Source organism: Lineus longissimus, chromosome 6 (genome assembly GCF_910592395.1).
Source record: "Lineus longissimus chromosome 6, tnLinLong1.2, whole genome shotgun sequence".
Classification (NCBI taxonomy): Eukaryota; Metazoa; Nemertea; class Pilidiophora; order Heteronemertea; family Lineidae; genus Lineus; species Lineus longissimus.
Window position 1 is genome coordinate 13,923,260 of NC_088313.1, and position 20,858 is coordinate 13,944,117.

General features: G+C 38.1%; 1 protein-coding gene across 1 annotated transcript in view; it reads right to left on the bottom strand.

Annotated features, from left to right (window-relative positions):
- Positions 1-2,088: 2,088 nt before the first annotated feature.
- LOC135489248 (uncharacterized) overlaps positions 2,089-20,858 on the bottom strand; it is a 29,951-nt gene continuing 11,181 nt past the window's right edge. Inside the window, exons 2-3 of the mRNA XM_064774508.1 lie at positions 4,062-4,236; positions 2,089-3,844 (exon numbers count right to left, since the gene is read on the bottom strand). Of these exons, the coding sequence (XP_064630578.1) occupies positions 2,768-3,844; positions 4,062-4,226 (1,242 nt within the window). The 5' untranslated portion in view covers positions 4,227-4,236 and the 3' untranslated portion in view covers positions 2,089-2,767. The remainder of the gene's footprint in view (positions 3,845-4,061; positions 4,237-20,858) is intronic.

Here is a 20,858-nt window from a genome sequence, read left to right on the forward strand (position 1 = left end):
GGCCCAAAACCTTATCAATGCGTGAATAAGGGTCATTGCCTGGACAAGCTGGCATTTTGGAAAAACAGATGTGCATATAATGTCTTCTGGCGATAGAATTTCTTAATTAATGTTTAAATTGCCCTGTTCGGCTGTAAGGAGATAGCATTAGCGTCATTTTGAGACCCTAACCATTACAATACTCCGAAAACTCGGAAAAGGGAAATGTCCATAACTTGTATAAGATTTTTTTAAAGTTTACATAATTTACATTCAATTGTACGGTGGCTGGGAAAGGACATCGAAAAAAAAAAAAAATCGGCGGAACGACTTATTATCTCGGGGAGGGGACGACTTAGTAAGTCGGGGGGGACGACTTATGAAAGCGAGGGCGAGGCCTGGCTGTGACTGCCTCATCTCTCTCACCATGTAGACAAGATAATTATTGTCAACTACGTTGTAAACATAATGCTCAAAATTGATTCATGAAAAAGGCAGTAGGGCAATATTATTATTGAGTTGTCAACATGGTGAGAGAGATGATTGGCCTTGCGTGGCAGAAATTTAGACAATTCTAAATTGGACACTGAGACCACGAATATCAAAAATCCTTTAATATTTGCCTTGATCATATTCTAGTATGATGTCCAGGTCTAGAAAGATGCAAATAGCACACCATTTGGTCAAACTTGGCCTGACAGGCGGCCTTCAAACAGGACACACATTTTTTGGAACTACGGTTAGGTACCACAGCGGTATAATACATGACCCTGCCCTCCATACCTTGTTGCGATTCCCACGAAGTCGGTGTATGGTGAAACTCTATGCGAATGATACTACAGTTTGACATGTTAAATCGGATAAGAATAATCAGGATTGAATGAATGGTCAAATTCAGTTACGTCTTTGCCCCCGAATAGAATTATTTTGATCACGGGATTTTTCAGCCAGTTCAGCCGACTTTGCGAAAACCTATGATCGAGCTTAAAGTACTTTTTAATGAACGCGTAGTCAACGATGTAGGTTTTATTTTTCTTCAGATTGGGCTTGCCGTTAATCCTCGGAGCCAAACGCGGCGAGGTACTGTTCAACAACGGATTCGGCTTTCCATCGACAGTCGGCAGAAGGGCCGATAGCAGGAATTGTAATTGACCGGGTTGATTCCCATCCGTCTTGTATTTAGTATTGCTCGGATGATTTGGTCTCGAATTGATGCTATGAAGAACATTGAACTGAAACTTGTTGGTGCTATAGAGCATGTTGGCCAGGCCAGCACAGATAACACCCGATGCCCACCAGGATTGCGCTTCAAACTCAGTACTGTAGGGCAGTAGGAAAGATAATGTGTCACGGTGAAAAGCCACCATCATTGGATCGATATGGTAGTTTGTATTGACCATTGAATTCTTGTCATAGAAATGTCCAGTAGATGTGTAGTATGGATAGCTGACTGCCGGCTCGTGAGCGCCCAAGAACTGTTCAAAGCATGTCCACACAACGTCGCTATTGCAACCGCCTTCATCTTTCCATCTTCGACTATTAGTATTGAACGACAGTTTAGCGTCGTCGTCGAGAAAGATGAAATATTTATAACCCTTCTCCGACATTCGGCTCCCGCGTTCAACGGCGTGTAATGGTTACGTATGTGTATAAAGTGTAAACAAAATTCATATATCCATCATGTCCATCGAATCTGAAAAAATTTGTGCAGACCCATGACAGTTCCGGTTCCGGTACAGTTTGTTGCATTCCATACGGGCCGCGCTTGCCGATCCCGCTTTCACGACGCACCGCAACCACAGTTACCATGATTCCCATTGTTTCCTTCCTCGTGACGCAATTATTTGATGACGTCATGAGCCATTGACCATTCACGCAAGTAGATTTATTCACACCGGCGCCACTGAAGTGCGGGTGTGGGACATCATGATTTTAAAAATCGTCTGCTAGGACATATGTACAGGACAACGTCGGCGGAGACAGATGTGACATTTTATTGCAGACCAAAGCAAACGTCCTATTCTTCTCGATTTACGTACTTTACTTCGAAAAAGTCAGTTTTAACACTACCGCACAATTATAGAGTGGTCTTAAAGTTCCATTTGGATAGAGATTTGACGGACTGATTTGGAAATTCATTCCAACCATGCAACTGTTTCAGAAATGAGAAAAAGCTCCTGGGTGTCATGACATGCATGATGTGTCTTGCCTCTGCATTTTTGTACTCAGACATGTCAGAGGGTTTTCAACTTTCATATCATTGAAGAAATAATTCATTCCAATGGTATATCAATCACATCATTTATTTAAAAATCTTCTGCTAGGACATACAGGACAACGTCGGTGGAGACAGTTGTGACATTTCAATTTTCATTGCATAGAGATTTGACGGACTGATTTGGCAATTCATTCCAACCATGCAACTGTTTCAGAAATGAGAAAAAGCTCCTGGGAGTCATGACATGCATTCAATTATTATTTCACCACAAAGAGCTGCTTCTTTCAGCAGATATGAGACAGCTACCGGGGCGGGGACTATTTCTTTATGGGGCCTTATTGTTCAGCGTCTCCAAGGAATTCTATTTTTAGAGTCCAATTGGGGGGGGGTTGGGGGGGGGGCCTTCCCCCCAATGTACTGACTAAAACCTGTCACTTTCAGAGAACGGGGAGGGTGTTTGGGGGACTCATCCCCCAATGTACTGGCTAAATATGTCAGAAGGACGGGGGTTTGGGGGGCTCCCCCATGTCAAACAGTTGTGTGAGTTCACTAGAGCTTGCTCTTTACATATTACACGTAGACTTTCGCAACTTTGACTGGCGGAAAGGTATAGCCGACACATTCCAGATCGCGTATCCAAGCTATGGCTAAATCGATATCGGCCCTCCCGATAATATCGATTTGGTAGAGTTCTATGTAAAGGTCGATCATGTTCTGCGTCAACGAAACGGTTTTCGGGATCCAGTTCACCAGGAATTTGATCAGTCTGCTGGTTTTAAGGTAGACATCCATTTCATTGTGAAAATCGACCATATACGAATGCGCGTTGCGGATTTGATTGACGTATGGCGGACCGAAAGCGATGTGACCGTCGGTGTCCCAGACTAACCGTTGAGTGAAATACGACCGCCATATATCCGAGACACGCCCGTCTACGCTTGCCGGCAGAAGCAGACCCCAAAAGGCGAACTGTGCATGCATCGTTGCCTGGGCGTTGTAGGGTGACATGATGTAATGCGGTAGAGCGTGATACTTCTCCACCATCTCGAACTGAAAAGGAATTTTCTGCGTCAGTCTGTAGATCGCGTCAACGTCGGGGTCGGTTTGGGCTAAATAGTTAATCACTGCGACCTTTTCTGGCTTGACGGTACCGATCACTTTCATGTTCTTCGTGTCGGAATCTTTGATTTTATCCAGTGGCAACCCCCTCGGCCAAAAGGTTGTGTTGGGTTTGATATATGGAATGTAGGGATTGTACACGTGTCCAGGGACCTGTATTAGATCAAATCTGATCGACGAATCCAAAAGCGGCTCGGCTTTAGGAAACTTGGGGAAGTTGTCGTCGTCGGTATCGTATATCCAATTGGCCCCGTTAGCCACGGCGTACATGAAGCCAATGTTTTTGCGACTGAAATGATTCCATGGAATATGCTGGCAGATATGGTACGGACAGCGCTCTTGCCAGGCAACGTCTAGGAAGATCAGATTGGGAAATGACGGTACTTCTTTTGGGCCTTTCTTGTCACCGACCAGTACCATACACCACTTTGGCATCTTCAGTAGGTCTTTCACGGCGTCGGTCAAATTGAAGATCGTGGTGACCACCACCCATTTTTCGCAGTTCATTTGAACCCGATGTGGAGTTACCTTGAACGAATGGTTATTCAAGTACAGTATAAGTGGCATGTACAAAATATGTGAAAAAAATTTAGAACTAGTTAACTAGAACTAAGAAATTGGCTATCAGCGAATTTGAGTCCAACACCAGTGTAAGTAGTGATTGGCGGCTGTAATGGGGAAGAAAAAAAAGAGCAAACTTTGGATCAGTGACCGGCGCGTACAATACATCTGGCATTATGCGTACCTGATTACATCTAGCAGTTGATTTCGTCTTTCCAGTATACCTGGATGAAGCAGGTTTCAAGCGCTGGTGTACTTTGTCATTCCCGAAGTTCAGGATCTTGAGGTTGAACAGGAAAATGATCAACGTGACGACAACCATCAATCCAAGGATTCTTGTCCAAGACATCAGGGATTCACTAGAAAAGACATACTGAGATATAACTTATCGCAAGCACATCTTAGAACAGGTAAAGCTCTTGCATGAGAAGATAATACATGTAGATCATCTGAAAAGTCATCATGAGGAAATCAGGGGTTAATGTTCGCTTCTCCAGCCCTGCACACAAACCCCTGATACATTCACCCTCTTTGGTGAGTTTCTGGCGCAAAAGCAATTGCGCCCAAGTAGAGCGCCCAAGTAGTAACAATATCCAAACTCGCAGTTTAGTTGGTTGTTTGATCATGCCGGCGGAAATTAGAACTCTGTCTTCTTCGAGGTGCGCTCTGAAACCTCGATTCTAAGATCTCTGAGTGCCATTTTCAATCGCACAAGTCATTAGAAGTAGTGCGGTACTGGAACCGAGGTTGACAGTTTAACCGTAGAAGCTGACTTGAAGGTGGTGTACAGATGTATAGGGGAAAATGTCTCACTAGGGGTTTGGTGCAGCGCCGGAGAATAGAATATTAAGCCCTGATTTGCTCCTGATGCTAAAAGATAAGCAAAGACGACAGCGTCAGAAATCCCAATATACGCGAATATTGTTTTTCGGACTTATGTAACCGAAGTATTTCAGATTGGAAAGACCGAGTCTGATGAATTCTTTTGTTATAAGAATATTTCTATAGAACTATTTAGATATAGTGAGTGTCAAAGACAACATTGATATGAAAAGCGATATGTTTCGTTTTGAGAAGCAATGATAGTAATATATATATGAGGTGATAGGAATAATAGGTATTTTGAAGCCATTTTGACCAAAGCCCTTACAGGCCTTTTTGTCTCAAATTAGCTAAGAAACCCCTAAGAACCAGCCGCCTCATATATATATTACTTAGGGAATACTACAGCTCAATGGGTTAATTCCTTAAAATAAATGGCCTTTTTACTGTATTCATTATCCAAAATTCAAGGAAAAATTCAAGTAAATTAAATGTATTATCCAATAGCAAATCAACATAAAAGTAAATTCGCCTATGACTTCTTTAATTTAGAAGTAACTGTTAACAGTAATAACTTCTTCAGACTACAAGAAACTAAGATAACACCTGGGTTTTTGAGCCTGAAAAATAAGAAAGACTGTCTGCGACTGGAAAAGAATCCCTTATCGTTTTACCAGAACCAATTTAACATGGCTGTTTGGTTTGCTACTACCGGTTGTGGTATTTCAATAGATGATCACTTGAATCACAGTGACCCATTGATAAGGTCAATTTACAGATTTCATGTTTACTATCAAATATTGAAGATCATGAAGAATCTAGAGATACCAATTCCAGGTGAAAGTGATTTCAATGAGACAAACAATAACATTAACCGTAGGAAACTAGGAGGGTTATTGAGTGAATTTGTTTTAAAAGACGAATATGATTTTTCAGTGTTTGAAAGTAATGAGGGGTGGACTTCCTGGAGTGTACCGGATTACAACCCGAACATAACTGATCCCGGATATTACATCAATGATTCTAAAATCAATTTCTTCTTAATGCAAGTTCACGAGAATAGAATGCCACCAATGTTTAAATCTGATTGGGATGCTGGAATGGCTAATTTCAAATATCCAGATACCTTCATTAAGTATCATGTGAAACAACACAAGAATGTATTTGATGTAATTACACAAAATGAATGTCAAACCTATCAACAATTCATGATATTTAAATCAAATGGTTTCTCTAATCCTGGAATAGAGAGGTTGAATGACACAATAAGAACATATGTTTACTGTATTCTGGGTGCTCAGGCGTTGACCAGAACACCAATAATTGGAGTACCGGGTACAGAATTGGATGCTCAGAAGGAATTTAACAAACTATTAAAGGACTCGATTAATCAACATCCTGATATTCCCACTTCAATTCAAAGATACCAAAAAGCAGTGAGTGACACTCATACAAGACTAGATTATGTAATAGCACCAGGATTGTATGTCATAGGGTCAAATATGGTACTCGTTAATGGTAAGCTGGATAACTACAATAATAACATTTTAATAGCACCAAAAAATGCTAAACCTGGTAAGAATGACATTAACCACAAAAAGACCTTACCACCACCACTGATGGAAGGAAATAGTTCTAAGAAAATAAGAGTTAAGAGTAGTGTTGATACTGTCAAGACCAGTCATACACCAAAGAGTAATGTTGATTCACCAAAAACAACTGAAACATCAAAGAATACTCCTACTACTAAACGGGACACCAAAGTTGAGAGGGAGGATGATACTCATGAAACAATTAAATTCATGCTTTACTCAGTTGTTGGTACATTGATTGTTTTTATGGTTAGATAAATAAGTAATTATGGCTGAAGGAGGTGAAGATTATGAAATGGATGATTACGATCATAATTACATTCATAATGTGGATGGTCTTCCTGATTGGAGAAATAATAGAATTTATCAAGATGAGGGCACAACATACAACACAGGTAATACAAATCTTACTACTGAAACTTCATTCACTAAAACTCCAGATAGAGCAAGAGGTATTGTCCCTGAATTGATGGAAAAGGAGTTAAGTTACGATGAAGTAGAGGATAAACTTGCAAAAGCATTGGAAGAAACAAAATGGAAATATGACCCTAACAAATTGAGTAATCTTGCACCACGCATTAGTTACTCTGGAAACAAACTTTATTACGTTCCGAAAACAAATTATGAAGTTGATTTGATAAAAGGTAAATTTGAAAACGAAAATTTATTTGACTATCATGATAATGATGGATACATTAAAAAGATAATTCCTTTAACTAAGGGTGATGGAGACTTCTATGCTGAAAGAACATTAAAGAATAAGTTTGGTACTAGATTTGCTGACATGATTAGAGATATGATTACACCTGATGAACCAGCACCTATGGAAGGACCTAGAATGGGACCTATGGAAGGCCAGGAATCAGTAAGTCAACCACAAACGGTATCAACTCAAACAGATATATTAATTAATGAGGTAAACAGTTCAAACCAACCAATAGATAAACTGATAGATTCTAATGATGATGAACTTAAAACACTGGGTTTTACTGAATCTGCCTTGAGAGAACTTAGAGGGTTAAAACAGGCTGGTGATGATCTAGCTGCAGTAAAGAGGGATAAGGACATGCAAATAGAGGAATTAGAAAATAAACTTCGTAATTTAACAAGAGACTATTTAGAGTCTGTAGAAGAAGATTCTGAAGATATGGGGGAGTTGAAAAAGCAAATAGATGAACTAAATGACAAATTGCATGAGGAAATGTCAAAGGTATGGAGGTTAGACAATGACAGGGAGTCACAAACTAGAAGAATTAAACGTTTAATTGTTGATGTTCTAAAGAAACCAGATTCAACTATTCCTCTAAAGGACAGAATGAAGTTACTTTTTAAGACGTATGGTGTAACCATTAGCGCCATAATAACAGCTGTTGTAATGACATTTACAACTCTAGGTCTCAGTATCAGTAGTGCTTTAAGTGGTGCCACTAAATCTGTAAAACCAACTCCAGGACCAGACCCAACTCCAGGACCTACACCAGAACCTGGACCAGGACCAAAACCATCAATACTAGATAAAGTAAAAGAAGGTCTTAAGAAGTTTGCTGAATGGCTAAAAGAACTGGCCAAGAAATCAGCTGTGGCTTTACCTGGAATAATAGGGTCTTTAGTTTCATTTCTCCTGAAAACAATTGGTGCAGTTGTTGGCTTTCTAGCTGAACATCTGATCATAGCAGTTATTGCTATTGTGAGCTCCATAATCTATGGTTTAATTGGGGGTGTTAAAGCCTTAAAATCACGTAAAAGGTCTTAGGTGACCTTCTATCAAAAAACAATGTTTAAAAAAATAATTATCATGTAAATCTTAAAGGATACATTCGTCCTAGGGTCATGGATAGAAATTTCAGTGAAGAAAATGAGAGCAAGAATTATGACAGTGGGAAATTTGATAAGCCTACTGAGACACACAAAGTAGTCCTACCAAGAATGAAAGAATATGACGTCAGTACCAACACTAATGCCCAATTCTGCCGTAATTGCAAACGTTGGACACTTTTTGAGTATCAAAAAAAATTAAATTTAGCCAGGAACGCAGCTAAAACTGTGAAGTATCAATTCTGCATTGTTTGTAATGCAACCAGTTATGATGATGATTTTAAGACTCTTGAGATCAATATTGACAACAAGATTCGCTATTTTGACATTATTCTTAGAAAGCTTGGATGGAGACGTTTGTCTGAATCGGTTCTCAAATATTTAAAGGACTTTGTGGAAGTGCATTTACAGTGCTACTTTTCAAGTCCCAGAAAATGTCTTAGTAAGCAGAGATATGAAAGTACAGTCCACTTAGCTTTAAAAATGGGTATTAACACTCTCCCCTCTAAGTTACAGGAAAAGGGGTTACATGGCGAGGCCATACTTGTTGCATTTCACTGTGGGGAATATGACTGGTTTCTTGCCATTGAATTTATCAACAGGGCTATTGGTAAACCCCAATTAACAGATGAGAATATCACTGACCTTAGACTAGTGTACTATGCTTTCCTTAGATTTCTGCATTACTGTGGTGTGAAGGTCACAATTAACTACAAGGTATTTTTTCACCAAGCCTTTAAAACGATGAAAATTGATTATGTAATATTTAGTCCTTTTTTAACCAACAAGGAGCGAGGTAATGATTTGGAGAGATTATGGTATGATTTCACTCAAAGTATTTTCTTCCAGAATTACAAGGTTGAGAAGGAATATGACCAGGATATTGGCAAGCAGTTTGACGTTTTATTGAGTGCTAGTGCAGGTCGAGACATTAACTGCATCAGTAGTATTAAGTTAGCACCAGCCGGACTTTGTCCTGAGAGCATAGCTCGAGCTAGTGTTAAGTGCAATAAACTTGTGAAAACAGCATTTTGCACTTAACACTCAAGTTTCTATTACAGTGGAACCCCGGTCGGCGACCACCTCAGTAACGCGACCACCCCGCGAACACGACCAAAATTCTCCGGTCCCGAATGGTTTTCTCTCTAATTCCCATTAACTGGCCCTCGCTAACACGACCACCCCGGTACCCAGACCGCGACCACCAGCTTGGTCGGTTCCAAACTGCAAATTAACCCCGCTAACGCGACCATGAGGCCTAATTGCCGTAATCAACCATGACTGCATGGTATCAATTGGCACCTTCTCGCAAATCCGTGTTGATAATTAGCACCTCGAACACAATGACCATGGGAATCCATATGAAAATAAATGATGTGTAAGTGAGTTTGATCTTGGAGGAACTATACTTCAAGTATAATTCCTCCAAGGTTTGATCAAATGTAAGCGCAAATAAAATGAAGAATAAACTTTCTTTTCGACTCACGGTTTGTTTTTTCATCATTTAGTATTAAATGATGTCAAGAGGCATGCACACGTAGTTTTTAGGACAAATAAATTATGTTGATTAGTAAGAGTACCGATACTCAAAGTAAAGAATGCTTACTACGTCGTAATGTTGATAAAATACGTTATTAAAAAGATGATTTAATCAGTACCAGTTCAAATTGGCTAATGTTAAAGCAGGAAGACATCAGGAAGAATTCTCAACATCTTCTCACATCACCTCTCTCAATGTTAGCGGGAATATTAGCTTGACATCAAGAAGGGCAGCTGCCGATGGTGTGAATTACATGCTTGTTCTAATTAGCATGCTCAAGTTTTAATGTAATGTTTGGTCTAATTAGCTCTCGTCAGTTTATTTACTCATTTACATAAGTTGCAAATTAAACGCAAAACACTCAAGAAAATGATTTTTTATTCGTAATATACACACAAAATTATCGAATCACCCGGTGGCGTAGTCATTAATGCATGTCAATGTACACACAGCAGGACGATGTTTTGGCGGGAAAACCTACTTATGATTCTTAAATTCACTAACGCGACCACCCCTGTAACACGACCACTTCGGCTTAGTCCCTTGGGTGGTCGTGTTACCGGGGTTCCACTGTATTTTAAATGAACAGTCAGCAAATGAATAGTCAGACATCATCTGTAATTGAACAACAAATGAAATACATTGGTGTTATCAATCAAAACCCAGTCGGACTTCGTCCTGAGAGCATAGCTCGAGTCGGGGCTTCTAACCAACAGAACACTGGTAGTTACCAACAGAACAGTACTAACTTTCAACAGAACTGCACTACAAATCAACAAGTTTCAAACAAGCAGTTGAATAGTTCAAATTTAGTTACTCCTAGTCAAGGAATAGTCAATTCTAGTTACCAACTAGGATCAACTAGCAATCAACAAGGTTCAAGTAGCAATCAACAAAATTTGAACTATTTGACTGATAGTGGCCTTAAAGCCAAACAAGACTTAGAAATTTTAGTTGCAACTGGGAAAAGCAAGTATTTACTTAATAAACAACTAACTTTAAATGACTTAGATAATATGACAGAAAAGGAACTCTTAAAACACCACAGAATCTACCAGACAAAGATGGTTGCCAGACTTAATGATTCTTTGGGTAAGACAGTACTTAAAGCTTACACTAAATTATCAAGGTGGTTATTACCAATAGATGACGAGGATAATCTTTACCATGACCTCAGAAATGATTACATCGTTACCAATGAACTTGACAAATGGCTTGGATGGGTTAGTATCAAAATGGGAGCATTGACGGCACTTGCTTCAACAACACTTATTACTTTAGGCCATTGTCATGAGGAATCATCAATGAATACATCGGGTATGACTGTCTCTGAATGTGACAAACCAATAGATGAAAGTCTAGATATCACAGGTAGTGATGATAAAGAAGACTAAATTAACCTGGTCATGAGATCATAGTTCGAATTTATTCGGCCAAGATAAATGGAACTTGAAACTGTAGCTGATACTACTAAAGTTTCAGTGTCTAAGAAACCTCGACCAGAGAAACAATTAGCATGGTCTAGAGAACTGGGTAGAAGATCTCAGGAATTTAAGAGGATAAAAAAGGATAAGACGACATTTAAAGTACAGTACTCCTCCCCAAACAACAGAGTTGTGGAAAAGGAGGAAGAAGAAGTAGAGGAAGAAGAACCACAATCTCAAAATACAGATGTATCACTGCGTGAATCTACCAGTAATACCTATGTCTATGTAGGTTTAGGTGCAATTATTTTAGCAACATTTATCATGTTTAAGAAACTTCCTAAAAAAGTAAGTAAAGAGCAGCGATCAGGCTTGAATGAAGCAGTCATGAAGGGATCACTCAGGAAGGGGTCAATTAGCCCTCTTGTTAAACCTGTAGTTAAAGAGAAGAAATGTACTATTCCTTTAATGGAATGATCTCATCAGGTGGTCCGAGGTGCTTGTCTTCACCACAAGAGTTTAACTCTATTCGGACTTTGTCCTGAGAGCATAGCTCGATTCTTAACTCTAAAGAAACCTCTGTTCCTCTGAAATTAACTAGCTTACCATTCTCATCAGTGATTTCGAATTTTATGTGATTAGTACACTTATTTATCGTTTTCTTACAATTCGGTTCGTATCGCTGCATTTTTATTTGGTCACCATCTTCTACAGGTATGATGCAGAAAATGTTAGATGGTTTATTGTTGTAGAGGGTCTTAGCTTTGTCAACCAAATTAGCTTGCAGGAATAGATATTTTCTGTAAAAGTTGAGTGGTCTTATGGAGTAGTATTTTCCTTTCTTGGTGAATTCAGTTTGTTTAAAGCCGAACCATTCATTTACCACAAAGGCAATGTGTGTGGAGAATGTTTTGCCAGCTGGTGTATCATTTACAATAGCATAAAATCTGTTATTAAAGTAAAAGTATTTGTCCTCTGTAAGTTCAAGGGTTATGTAATTATTGTTATCACAGTAAATATTCACATAGTTTATTCCATTTTCTTTTATGTATGTTTGCCATTCCTCACAAAACTCACTTAAACTAAAATGTCGAGAGTATGGCAATGTAGATTGTCTGTTTTTTATTATTGTTCTAATAGAGGGGTTAACTAAAAAATTCTTACAAAATTCATCTGGCGTCGCATCGGGTGTATGGTTAATGACTTCAAGGCACTGTTCTATTATGGTTGCATTCAGTTTTTTATTAAGTTTAAACTCTTCGTAAAGAAACATGAATACTTGGGCACTCGCTGGCAGGTTATCGCTTGACCACCATGAATTGTAAAAGGTTATCGATTTCAAAGTAATGGATTTTATGTCTAATTGGTCTGTTAAGTAGTACTCAAATTTGGCTTCATTACATTCTTGTTCACTGATTATGAAGTCCATTTCTATTTAATTCAAGAGATTCATTGAATTTAATAAATTTTAGTCTCATGAATAAAATGACTGATAATAATCAGAAAATACTTTGCACTACATGTGACAAGTACATATCATACAATAATATGGCCATTCACAGGAGAACCAAAGGTCACCTGACCAAATTAAATCCGGATTATGTCCCTATTGCTCAACCACGAGCCCCATCACTGATCACTAAAAGTATGGATAAGAAACTTGCATTTGAGGAAAATGAGCTAGATGGCATAAAGAAAGTGAGTGGAGTAGAAATAGTAAAACAATTTGGCAAGCCTGTAGTCACCATTAGTTTGAAGATTGACAGAGAAGCTAAACAAGTGTATGAATACAGAGAGAAATTAGAGGAGGTATTATTTCAACTCAATGATTACCATCACAAAATAAGCATATCAGTATTTGCTCAGTTTGATCGTCAAGGTGAAAGTGTAACCCGGACTACGTCCAGAGAGCATAGCTCGACACACCCCATACAGTCTCCAATGGAAAGCATAATTTCAAGGAACCAGGCAATTTATGCCATAACCAATCAGTTAAACTACATTAAGACACAGCTTGAGGAAAGTTACTTTCAAGGGTCTGGACTTACACTGAACAAAATAGAGTCTTGTAACATGACCATCTGTTCTTACAAGAGGTGTAAAGGTGGTCATTACACTAAATTACCATTTAAAACAAAAGCTGTAATCAATGTGGAGTCGAATGACAATAAATGTTTTCTCTGGTCTTTATTGGCCGCTAGATATCTAAAAGAAAATCCTGAGAGTACATTCAATATCACTACTGATATGCTAGAAATGACTTCGTCACGAGAACAGAGTTCGAAAACTACTGATATCAAAATAGACTCATTTCCTGTATGTATTCAAAAGGATATCCCTAAGATAGAGAGTGATAATAATCTCAAAATTAATGTGTTCAAGTTAGAGAACGAATGGGCTAAAAGCATTTATGCCGCAAAACTAGAACCTCTCTACCTGTCCAAGAATTATGACGATGATGATGTCATTGATCTGCTCTATTTCAAGGACCATTTCATGTACATAAGAGACATCAATCTTTTCTTCAGGTCACTCGCTCATAGAGTGTATCTTTGCAGGAGATGCATGAATTAATTTTACAGGAAGTCTACACTAGACAATCATAAAAAGAAATGTGGAGAACATGATTACTGTAAGATCAGTCTGCCTCCACCTAACAGTAAATGGTCACAGCTTAAATTTGAAAAACACTCATTTAAAAATAGAGTTCCCTTTGTAATCTATGCTGATTTCGAAGCGATAAGCACAACAGTCAATGATAACACAACTCAGAGCAGAGCTCGAGTCGGACTTCGTCCTAAGACAGATACCACTGTTACCACTAAAAAACTATTCAAACAACATGCATCAGCTGTTGGTGTTTATGTTCACTCAGACTACCCACAACTTTACAGTAGCCAGTATGTGTCTCACAGGGGTGCTGATGTTGTAGATGTGTTCTGTAACTGGTTAATCAGGCTGGAAGAACAATTCTCTAATTTATTGAACTGTAACTTTCCTCTAACAATGACAGATGAGTCCGACTGGCAGAGATATCAATTAGAAACACAATGTTATTACTGTAATCAACCTTTAGGATATGACAAGGTCAAGGATCACGATCACTACAGTGGTAGATATCGAGGTGCTGCTCACAGCTCATGCAATTTGAATGAAAATAAAGCCATGTTCGTTCCAGTATTTTTTCACAATCTTAGTAATTATGATTCACACCTGTTTATCAAAGACTTAATGACTAAACTACCGAAGTACAAGAAACTGAAATTACTTGCCAAAACAGCAGAGGAATACATCTCATTTCAGTTCGGTTGTTTCAGGTTTTTGGACTCGTACAGATTCATGCAGTCCAGTTTAGACAACATAACCAAATCAATGCTGGATGATGACTTTAAAATTACGAGACAGAAGTTCCCAAATACCATTGATTTTAAACTATTGAGGAAGAAGGGTTCAGTACCTTACTCTTTTTACACATCACATGAAAGCTACAATGTCACTTACCTAGAAAAGTCTATGTTTTTTGACGAATTGAAAAATGAAATGGCACCTGATTCTGCCTATGATGAGGCTAAGGTAATATGGGATCATTTCAAGATCAGGAATCACGGTGAGTTCATTGACCTCTACCTCAAAACTGATGTGATCCTTTTAGCTGATTTATTTGAGAAATTCAGGGATGTCAATTTGACCTATTTTCAGATAGATCCATGTCACTGTTACTCGGCACCAGGCCTAACCTGGCAAGCTGGTTTGAAGTACACAGGAATAAACCTAGAACTACTGACTGATACCAACATCTTACTTACTTTTGAGAAAGCAATACGAGGTGGAATTTCGGGTGTTATGGGAACTAGACATGTCAAGGCAGATGAACACCACAAACTACTCTACGTAGACTCAAACAATCTTTACGGATGGTCCATGATGGAACCTCAACCCTATGGTAGTTTTGAAATGATAGATATTGATCCACTTAACATGAATGTTATCAGTAAAGAGCAGATTATGGCAATTCCAAGTGATAGTGAAGTAGGCTACTTCTTAGAGGTTGATTTGGAGTATCCAGGAAATATTAAATTTAAGTCAAGGAACTTTCCATTCTGTCCCGAATCTCTCTTTATTGAAGATGATGAATTAAGTACTTACCAGAGAGAGTTACTGGGCGATGATAAAAGATCAAATGTAGAGAAACTAATACTAACACAAAAGGATAAAACTAATTACATAGTGCATTACAGAATGCTACAATTTTACCTCAAGCACGGAATGGTACTAAAGAGGGTTCATTCGGTGATATGTTTTAAACAATCAAAGTGGTTAGCACCATACATTGATTTTAATACTAAAAGACGTATGGATTCTAAGACTGATTTTGAGAAAGACTATTTCAAGCTCATGAATAATGCTTTCTACGGAAAGACTTGTGAGAATGTAAGGAACAGGGTGGAAATAGAATTGGTAACGGATGGGGAGAGAGCCAGGAGTGTAATGGCCAATCCCAGGTTTTCATCGATATGCGTATTTGACGAACAGAATGCTGCTATTAGCATGAGGAAAACATCAATGAAATTCAACAAACCAATCTACATAGGAGCTTCAGTACTTGAATTGTCTAAATTATTAATGTATGAATTCTATTATGAAGTTCTTCAACCGTACTACTGTATCTAGATACAGATTCCTTTGTACTTAACATTAATACTGATGACTTAACTAAAGACTTAAAGGAGTTGAAACACTATTTTGACTTCAGTAATTATCCAAAAGATCATCCACTCTATGACACCAGTAAGAAGAAGGTGCCAGGTTATTTCAAGGATGAGTTAGGAGGAGTCGAGATGACTGAATTCATTGCCCTGAGAAGTAAGATGTATGCTTACAGGACAAAAGATTACGATTCTAAGAAATTAAAGGGTATTGCCAAGAATGTAGTAAAGAGAGATATCTCATTTGATGACTATGTTGATTGTCTTGAAAAGAGTATGTCATTTTACCACAAGATGAGACACTTAAGATCAGATAAACACCAAATCTATTTGGAAGAAGTTAACAAAAAAAGCCTCAGTCCTTTTGATGATAAGAGGTTCATACTTGAAGATGGATTAAGAAGGTTACCATTTGGAATGTATTATGAAGGCTACATAGATTACAGTGATTCAAACTTCGCTTGAGTCGGACTTTGTCCTGAGAGCATAGCTCGAGTGCAAAATCTTTATTAAACTAATGAATATGGTGGCGCTGATGGTAGTGGCACTGGCGGAAATTCACCCCTAACACCGAAGTCATGGTGATAGTGATAGTGATACACCACATTAGGATTAGGACTATTTAGTCGGACTTTGTCCTGAGAGCATAGCTCGAGTCCTGTTTGATTTACTGTGACTTCAGTTTTTCTAGCATCTCTGTCTGAGCTATCTTTTTTCCTTCTTCTGAAAAAGTCTTCTTTAAAGACTCTACATCAACAGCTGAACTTGCCTCCCTTTGTTTTTTCCTAATGGAATTTTTCATAGAAATGTATTTCTTCTTCTCCTTGAGTATTAAACCGAATTCCTCTGTAGATATGTGAGAATCGGTTAAGGCTTTACTGACCAAATCATTGATTGTGTTCAGTTTTGAAATTGCCAACATTCTGATATTCTCATGCTTTTCAATTTTCTTAAGTATGCTTTTCTTCTGCCAACTTAGAAATGAGGAAAAAAGGGCACTACCTATTGTTACGCCACCCAGAGCTAAACCTATCGGAGCCGTGATGACACCAGCTAGAGCGGAAACACCAACAGATCCGGCTGCTACGCTAGTTAAATTAAGGAAGTGGCTAATGCCAGTAATTGCATTGAATGCCTTTTTGTACTTTGAAAATATCTTTCTTCTAAATTCAATCTCGCTTTCTAAGAAACTCTTAACATCACATATTTGTTGTAGTCTGAAAGCCTGAGGGTTACTTTCTGTATGCTTTTCAGACCTTTCATAGTTTAAATGACTTTCAGAGTTTAAATTACTTAAATCTGGATAAACCTTGTTGTCTCCATCCATTTAATTAGTGGGAATAACTAGAATCAGTTGTTCTGTCATTTCTAGTGTTTAGTGTTGAACTTGCAGACACTACAGGTTTTTGAAGTACATTAAATTTTAAAGGTTTTTCTGGCCCAGCAGGTTTTTCTGACCCAGCAGGTTTTTCTGACCCAGCAGGTTTTAAAGGTTTTTCGGGACCAGGCTCCAACTTTGACTCTACTTCTGCCTCTAATTCTCTATGAAATCGTTCTAATCTTTCTTTCCAATTACGTGGGCGTTTTGTGTAACCCCAAGTTCTATTCATTTATTCAGAAGAAGATAAAGATGAAAATTAATTAAGTAGAAGGATATCGTTAAATTCTGGGTTATCCCAAAAATACTTGTTTGTTATCCTTCTCCACTCGTTTATCACGTTTTCATCTCGATAGTCAGACCAGTTTTCATTACGCTTATTGACCATAAAGTTAAATGAGCGGTCCAATTGCTCTTTGAAAATACTCAAGTCGACTGTGGAACTATTCTGCCTGTTTTGTGTTTTAGACATTGGTCGAATGTTAAACCAAGAGTAACACAGTTCAGGTTTATCTTTGAATTCCTTGATTGGTAAGACATGATCCAACTCTTCTTCTACTATTCGAATCTGTTCTCGGGACTTTGTCCTATTGGAGATAGACTCCTCTGGTACTCTAACCACTGTGAGAAGAAACTGTCTGTACATCCTAGATTGAATGATGAATTACCAGTCGGACTTCGTCCTGAGAGCAGAGCTCGAGTACACTCTCCCTTAGAAATGCGGTTAAGACCAACCCTAATTTTGTGTCTGTCTCTATTACCATTTTGGTCAAGGTAATCCTTTTTGTAATATGAATTAAAACATGATCTACAGTTACCTCTATTTCCATTTTTACCAAATTCACCATCACTTAGTAATTTAACTTCTCCACATTTACCGCATTTCTTGGTTAACGTACCACATGCTTTACAGTAATCAAGTAGTTTATTACGTCTGTTCTTTCCAAATTCACTTTCAGGTTTTGTTACATCGCACTTAACACATTTAAATGTAGGCCCTGAAACTACTGGTTGATACTGATAAACAGGATACTGATTAACAGGATACTGATAAACAGGATACTGATTAACAGGATACTGATAAATAGGATACTGATTAACAGGATACTGATAAACAGGATATTGATTAACAGGATACTGATTAACATTGACAGTACCATAGTTAACGTTAAATATCTGTCCTTCCATTTCTAGCTTGATTTAAAGGATAAAAAGATTTTAAATTAAGGTTTTTAGTCTTTTAGGCTTTTTATGCCTGAAATTGGTAACCATTCATTGAATTTATCACTGTATCCCTTCCACTTCACTAATCCGTATTTTTTACCTTTACTGGTCTTGTACCTCAAGATTTTCTCGATCTTGTACTCTAGCTGGTCAGGATTAGGAACATAACTCAATTCCTCTTCATAGAAATATCCTTGAATTTCCTCTTTATGATAATCTTCAAGTTTGTAGACGATAGGGTGAGTGAAGATGATCTGTTTGATTTGGAATACTTCCTCAGTGAAGTTGGGCATGTAACCTTTACCGAAAATGGACTTGTACTTTGAAATTCTTACACTGTCACCTACTTTGTACTTTGGATCACCAAAGGTTTTTTTGAGGTGAAGACCGTAAAGATTGTACCACACAGCTCCTTCGTTTTCCATCTTTCTGGCGTCTACAGGTTTCATACCTATTGATGAGTGAAATGTGTTGTTGTAGCCACTGACCAAGTCATCCAGTACGTCGATCCACTTGTCTGTCTCCTTAGCAGTGAAATAACGCCACATTTTTTCTTTAAGAGTCCTGTTGAATCTTTCTACTACCGCTGCCTTCTTATCAGATTTTGTAGAGAACCATTCTATGTCATTTTCTGTTAAGAGTTCCTTGAAGTGTTTGTTGTAGAATTCTGTACCGTCATCAAACTGGATCTTTTCTGGTATCGCCACAACTGGTTTAGCTTCTCTAGAGCTTTGCTCCTTGGACGAAGTCCTGAAAATCACTTTAAATGCATCTCTGATTTCTTCTCCCCTCTTACTCTTAACTGCTAGAGCCCAAGCATAGCGACTGAATAGGTCAATTACTGTTAAAATGAATCTGAAACCTTTATTCTTACTCTCGAATTTCTGCATGTCAACCAGGTCGGCTTGCCACTGTTGATCGATGTACGATACCATTGTTTTCCTGAAGGTGAATTTCTTAATGGCCGGTTTGTGTAGTTGGTGAGTTGGTAGTGTTTCTAGAAATTCTTTAACTTCTTTTTGTTTAATAAGTTTACCATCTTCCTTGACCTGTTTCCACATCTTACTCAAAGAACTGTAAGCCACGGGACTCTCGGGGTTGTAGTACAAATCCCTTAGATACTGCTGTGTGTCATCCTTTACATCCATTTAAATGGGTGAAGTATTTATTTACGAGCCACATAACATGCTAATTTCTGGTGTCACCAATTGTGGTAAGACATATTTTGCCCTTGACCTCTTAGAAAAGGAGTATCGACACAAATTCCAAAACATAGTCATTTTCTGTCCAACATATTTCAACAATAAGACATATGACAGGAAATGGATTTACCAAGACAAGAGCGTCTACATAGTTAATCCGGAAGCGGTGGCCAGTAATTTGGACCTTGTGCTTCAATTTGCTACTCTGACCTTTGCTGGTTCTAACACATTATTCCTAATTGATGACTGTGCTAATTTGAGAGACACAAAAAAGAAGGTGTCCGAGTTATGTAATCTTGCCTTTTCTGGCAGGCACTACAATCTTACTGTTTGGTTACTAGTTCAGAAGTACAATTCAGTTGTCAAGGACTACAGAGAGAACATAAGAATTTTAGTATTATTTTTTAATAAGGATGAATCAGCCATGAAAGATGCCTTAGAAGAAAACAGTGTTATTCCTAAGAAGAAAAGACAGTACTACATAGAAGAACTTAAGATGAAAAAAGGATCAAAACTGATCATTAGACTACAACATCCATTTGGATTTACTCTTTCACATCAAAAATCTTAGTCCCGCTTCTCATCAATGGTCTTAGTCTTTCTAACCCTAGTAAAATAATAAATTATTAATCCTAAACCACTAAGTCCTAGGATAATCCATAGGTACTCGTATTTCTTCATTTCATCACTAGGTTGGTAATAATCACTTAATTGTGGTCTCTGAGGTAGTACTATAGTTCTATCGGGATGTAAATGATTGTAAACAGTAAGTGCTGAATCAGTATTGTTAAAATCAATAGAAGCGTCTCTTTCTCTCTTTAATTCAAGATTACCAAAGTCAATAGTACTCTTTCTATGCTCCTCCCATTCGGTTGAAGCTTTTTGTAATTGCTCCTGAGACAAATCATGTCTTTTCACTTCAGCTTCATAACCGTTTTTATCTAGTGACTTGAAAAGGTAACCAGATCCAGTAAATGCTAATCCATTGATTATTGCAGATCCAAATAACATGCCAATGCCAGCCATTTAATTTCAACGAATTTTAATTTCAATGATGTGTTAATACCAATTGGTACTGTACATCATGACCATTAAGATCGATGATGTCACCTTTTTCATCCGTTAAGCGAATATTCAGCTTATTGAATCTTGGTTTACAGGGAATTGCTATTGGTTTCTCAAAGGTGTATGCTATTAAATCCCCAAAATTACCTTCTTTTATTGGTCTTGTGGTTAGCACATCAGATGTTTCACCATTACTTAATACACTAGTAGATT